The 6,000-nt window shown below is 38.8% G+C and overlaps 1 protein-coding gene across 6 annotated transcripts in view; it reads right to left on the bottom strand.

Annotated features, from left to right (window-relative positions):
- Arp1 (Actin-related protein 1) overlaps positions 1–4,914 on the bottom strand; it is a 482,639-nt gene extending 477,725 nt beyond the window's left edge. For 2 of the 6 annotated variants that reach the window (XM_067759870.1, XM_067759868.1), the window contains exon 1: positions 4,751–4,885. Coding sequence is in view for 2 of the 6 variants with exons in the window: in XM_067759866.1 (XP_067615967.1) it covers positions 4,751–4,792 (42 nt within the window). In the remaining 4 variants the exon portion in view is untranslated. Of the gene's footprint in view, positions 1–4,750 lie in introns of all 6 variants that reach the window. The other 4 variants (XM_067759866.1, XM_067759867.1, XM_067759869.1 and 1 more) reach the window with 4 other exon arrangements.
- Positions 4,915–6,000: the final 1,086 nt, after the last annotated feature.

Below are 6,000 nucleotides of genomic sequence, written 5' to 3' on the forward strand. Positions count from 1 at the left end.
TTTGACAGCATTCAGTTTTGATAGGCATGATAGGAACATTTTTCTGTTTATGGCGCAGGAACAGTAAGGTTGGCAAGGACCCGCCCCAGCCGACAATTACTAGCCACTGTGCACCACCACATCATGCCGACCGCCTTCCTTACTGCTTCCACCGAAAATGCGATTCCATAAGAATTTGTTTACGGACTTTAGTGAATATATTGTAGATGATTGGATTTCTCTTTAGTACACAATTAGCAACTCCCTACCTCCTAATGACTCCCTACTAATGAAAAACTTAATCGAATTCGGGAGGGGTATGAAAATACTCGAATTAAGCTCGGTAATAATAATCTGAAGGCGGAAATAAAAAATCCTTGAAATTTCACAAAAAACTTTTAATGAACCACTTGAAAGCTTGCAACTGTTTTTTGTTTTTTTGCAAATATTTCCTAACGCAAGTAAAATTTTTATATTCCACCTCTCCTGAGTTTTTTGGACGTGTTTTAGCAGTCGACCGCTTTCCTAGAACATTACCACAATTCTACTAAACTGACTGTTGTTGGTTATTTTGACTATTTTCTGAAATTGAATAAAAATTTAATAAATAAGAAGCATAAAAATCATAAAAAAAGCTTATTTTTTGAATTCTTAATAGCTGAATTCTGTATTGCCGCGCTTGGCGTGACCAAAAACTGTATCGACAAATTTTGTGTCGCGTCACGTCAACACAACTTAACATTGTTTTAGCCAATACCAAAAAAGCGTCAACACTCGTCAATAGTTATTGACGTTGACAACGCCGATGCCAATTCATGAGCGTCGACACCAGTTTTCTCACTATTGACAACCGCAATAGGGGATATAGGACTGAAATCAAAAATGAAAATCTTGGGTGTGACTTTCACTTAAAATCTTTTGTGGAATGACCATGTAACACGGCGGGGTACATAAAACGTTGGCAACGCTGCGTTTTAGTGTCGCGAATGTGCATCGTCCGCGTAAAAATATCCGAACTTTGGTAAAAGTTTAAATAATGGGTCGACTGCTTATACGCTACCAAAAATATCGAAAGGAGTTTCAAAAGACGCGTATTAATCTCGATAACAATAATCCGAAGGCGGAAAAGAAAAATTGGTAATTCTTTACGACAGCATGACACTGCTAATACGCGTCAAAAAATATCGGGAGGTGTCAAAAGACGCGTATCAATCTCGACAACAATACAATTTTATCTCTGTCCGGAGATATTTGCAGTTGAAGTTGGAGATTTGTATGTGGTTGTTATAATGTTGCGTACCCAAAAAAAAAAAAAATTGTGAACATAAGTGTTTTGTGCGGATATAATTTTGGTCTTCAAAGCGCGGCCGAAGGCCGCCAATGCAGAGGGGTGTTCTGCGCAAAAATACTATGGATACCACCCCGGTTTCGGAGGTACCCGCGGGTCTTGTTACGGTTTTTCGTTAATATCTTTTGAACAAGTTAAAATTTTTATTCTCCGCCTTCGGATTATTGTTGTCGAGGTCAACAGAGGTCTTTAGACATCTCTTTCATTAATACTGATGTCAAGACGCGTCGTTTGATACCCCTCTCGATGGACGCATATTAGCAGTGTCATGCTGTCGTAAAGAATTACCCAGATTCTAAAAACGGAGGTCAAGACGCGTCTTTTGATACCACCTTTGATAATTTTTGATAAAAATTAGGTGGTGCACTGTCTTGTAAAACGTTACCGATATTTTTGGTACCGTAGTAGCAATGGTATACATATTACAAGGTAAACCGGTGAGAGCCGAAATGACGTTTAAAAAAATTTTTCAATTCTCACTGCTCTCACATTTTTATTTTTTTATTTTGGTTTTGTTTTCATAACAGAAATATAACAAACTGTAATATATTTGATAATTCTATACGACAGAATGACACTCTTAATACACGTCCAAAATATCAATTGGGTTATCAAAAGACGCGTTTTAGATCCAGGATTGCGAATCCGATAGCGAAGGAAAACAATTTTGGGTTTATCAAGAGATATTTGCAAAAGAAGTTTTGAAAATTTTCATGTGGTTGTTGTAGTTTTGATGATTATGTTGTACCCACAAAAAAAAAAAGGTGAACATACGTGTTTTGCGCGGATACAGTTTTGGTCTCCAAACCGTTGTTGGACCCATCCAACGTAATTTTTTATAAGCGCGGCCAAAGGCCGCCAATGCAGAAAGGTGTTCTGCGCAAAATACTATGGACCCACCCTCGGTTTCGGAGCACTCCGGGGTGATTTTTCGGTTTTTCGTTAATATCTTCTGAACGAGTTAAAATTTTTATTTTCCGCGTTCAGATTATTGTTGTCGAGGTCAACAGAGGTCTTTAGACATCTCTCTCGGTATTTGTCGTTCTAACATTAATATTATGATATTTTATCCAAAACCGAAGTTTTCATTGGTAGAAACAACTTTTTTTTGGTGGGAAAGAAATCTCAACGGTCAACCGCATTCCATAATTAATTCAGAATTGTATTGTGGTATCCCGCAAAAAGAAGCATCAGGCCACGATCTTCTTCTGAGGAATTTTCTTCAACAAATTGTTGTGCCATGGTGTACGTAAGGGATACATATGTACCTACTAATAATAACAATTTAGTGTCCAATTCAAAGGCTACGTATCGTGTATTAATTTTTCTACGACCTGGCTCACCTAAATACATGTTTTATGCCGACCCAGGCCAGCACACTAGGCCAGCACACTAGCTCTACACCACGGCGGCAGTAGCTCTGGGCACTGCCACAACATCAACAACAACAACCACGGCGGCAGACTTTGGCCGTTCAGCCGTTAAATTCAGCCTCCACAAACTACCATACTCCAACTGGACGATGATGTTTAGCTAAGATGCGAAGAGCTACAGCCCTTTTGCTGGCGTGGGCAAGTTATGGGAAGATTTTCACTGAGTTCGGAAAAGCAGGTGGGGGAAGACTTTGATCTCTCTTGGTGCCCCTGTTGGCATCAGTTGGAGTGACTTGTTACGCAACAACCAGTATCTCCTAAACGGATAAGCACCAATTAACAAATTTACCTTCCAAGATCATTTTTTTCTGCATTAGCGAGGACACTTGACACTGCTGATCTCTTATAAAGTGAAGTTCCAGCATATTTAAGGGTTATAGACGTACCAACCAAGTGAAGAAGGATGAATGAAAAATTAAGAAGGGTGGTCTCCAACAGTCGCTTCCTAATTAGAATAGGTTAAGAAGGAAGGTCTTTGGAACGTGTTGAGGCATCCACTATATTGGCAACTCATTTTTTTGCCATATACATAACGGATTTCAAAACTTTTCGAAATATTTTTTCACTTATTTCATAAGCATTTTATTTTTTGTGTGTTTCGTTTGTTTTGGCATTTCCACAAAGTTTCAGTTTAGGGGCCCACCCTAAAATCGGGCCTTTTTTTGGTTGAGATATCAAAAGACGCGTATTCACGTCTAGAATCCGAATGCGGAAATTAACTTTTTTTACCCGTTCAAAGGATATTAACGAAAAACTGAAAAAAGACTCGCGAGTACTTCCGAAACCGGGTTCCATAGTATTTTTGCACAGAACACTTTTCTTCGTTGGCGGCCTTCGGCCGCGCTTATAAAAAATAACGCTGTGCTACGCCATGCCAAGTCCGGGTGTGTGGTATAACCGTGGCTGTCGCCACGTTGATGCACAATTTTTTTTGTGGGTACGAACAACCACATGAAAATTGCCAACTTCAACTGCAAATATCTCCGGACAGAGATAAAATTTTTCCGCCTTCGGATTATTGTTCTCGAGATTAATACGCGTCTTTTGATACCTCACTCGAAAATCTTGGCCCAACTTTAGGGTGGGGCCCCTAAACTGCACTACTACCAATGGCTTTACCTGGTAATATTTATACCATGGTATTAGCAGTCGACTAAACTTTTACCGATAATTTCTGATAAAAATTAGGTGGTGCACCGTCTTGTCATGGTTCAAGTATTGAGCCATGCGTATTGTAAAACGTTACCGACCCCTGTTCAAGACTTTGGTAATAGTCTAGTTGAGGGGTCGACTGCTAATACGCTACCAAAAATATCAAGTGAGGTGTCAAAAGACGCGTATTAATCTAGAGAACAATAATCCGAAGGCGGAAAAGAAAAAAAGAAATTTTATCTCTGTCCGGAGATATTTGCAGTTGAAGTTGGCGATTTCCATGTGGTTGTTGTTGTGTTTGTACCCACAAAAAAAATTGTGCATCACCGTGGCGGTAGCCACGGTTATACCACACACCCGGACTTGGCATGGCGTAGCCCAGGGTTATTTTTTATAAGCGCGGCCGAAGCCCGCCAAAGCAGAAAGGTGTTCTGCGCAAAAAATACTATGGATCAGACCCCCGGTTTCGGAGGTACCCGCGGTTTTCGTTAATATCTTTTGAACCCGTTAAAATTTTTATTTTCCGCCTTCGGATTATTAATACTGATGTCAAGACGCCTCGTTTGACACCTGTCTCGATATTTTTGGTAGCGTATTAGCAGTCGACCCCTCAACTAGACTATTACCCTCTCGCGGTTTTTTGGATGCGTATTAACAGTCGACCTCTGTTCTAGACTATTACTCTATATCATAAAAATATAACACACCAACATTCACATTGGGAAAACGCAAACAAATTCGTACCACTGATGCAATAGTGAATGAGATCACTGTCTGCAACATTCGACCGCAACACAATCAATAAAAAAGGTATTACACTTCAATGTATCCTACTTACATTGTCAATGACAACTGGCTGGTTGACCACCAATGGCTCCATTAGAAATACTGCTTTTAAATTTTTTTAAATAGTTTTGATGTCAGGAGAATGCGAATTAATATTAATTAAATGCAAGTATTAGATCAGCACAACTATCGATAGTTTAACTTAAAAAGCCGATCGATTTTTTGAACTTGGCAAAGTTGACTTAAGGTACGAGCATATAACCCCTCGCGACTTGAAGCGGCAGCGGTGCTTCACAGGACGACATATTTCGGTAAAGCACATTAAGCGGCAATCGCACGTCAATTACGGCAAAAGCTTTGTATTAATTTTTGTTTGAAAAATGGACGGTATAGAGTTTGAAGCTTTCATAATTTCATTTTTATGCGAAGAAGAGGAACGAGAAAAAAAGGGGCGCTGCAATGGCTCGATATAGTGGCAACAGGTGATGACATTCTGCTAGGTAATTATCCTTATCGACACTAACATTTAGCAGCAGGCAAGTAAATGGAATCCTACTGAATTGGAAAAAAAGGTGAGGGAAGCTTGATGTCCCTTGGTTCTCTCAATTGCCGCAAGAAAACTCAACCCCAATTAATTTACTACATTTGTATGTGATTAGTAAAATAGGATATTAAATTTTTTTTTATTTACCCTTCAAAAAACGCGAGTACTCCATAAATAATGTAAGGAATACTGCTTTGGGAGTATAGGAGTGTTCCAAAACTAATCTGTATTCATACAAAAAATTTTCTCCAATTAACATTGCGATGTGAGTATTCCATAGAGTACATACGTGAGAGTACTTTTCAAAGTACTTTCGCTGTAGTACTCCTTGGAGCACCCACAGAGGATCATATGCCAAAGTACTAAAGAGGAATTGTGGCGGAAAGAATTATCGGAGTGAATTTAATTTAAAATGAAAGTAAATGAAGAGGGGCAATACAACTTTTATATTTTTTACTACGAATATTCTTATGTTATTTACCATTTGCGTGAATAAAGAAACTAATATTTCTCTATACTATAGTATGTATACAAAAAACCAATGCGCGGTTGCATTTTATCAGAGTTGCCATAGTAAAATTTTATTATCAGTTATTTGTATGCAATATTTTACTTTTGGCAACTCTGTTCCATCGTCATCGTGTCGTGATCACGTTAAAAAACGAGCAATTATCGGCTGATGGTGGTCCGCAAACGCATTGCAAAGGAGTATTGTTAGAGTACTCCAACATGAATTTTTGCAGGGTATGTGTGTATAT

Source organism: Eurosta solidaginis, chromosome 1 (assembly GCF_040869045.1).
Source record: "Eurosta solidaginis isolate ZX-2024a chromosome 1, ASM4086904v1, whole genome shotgun sequence".
Lineage (NCBI taxonomy): Eukaryota > Metazoa > Arthropoda > Insecta > Diptera > Tephritidae > Eurosta > Eurosta solidaginis.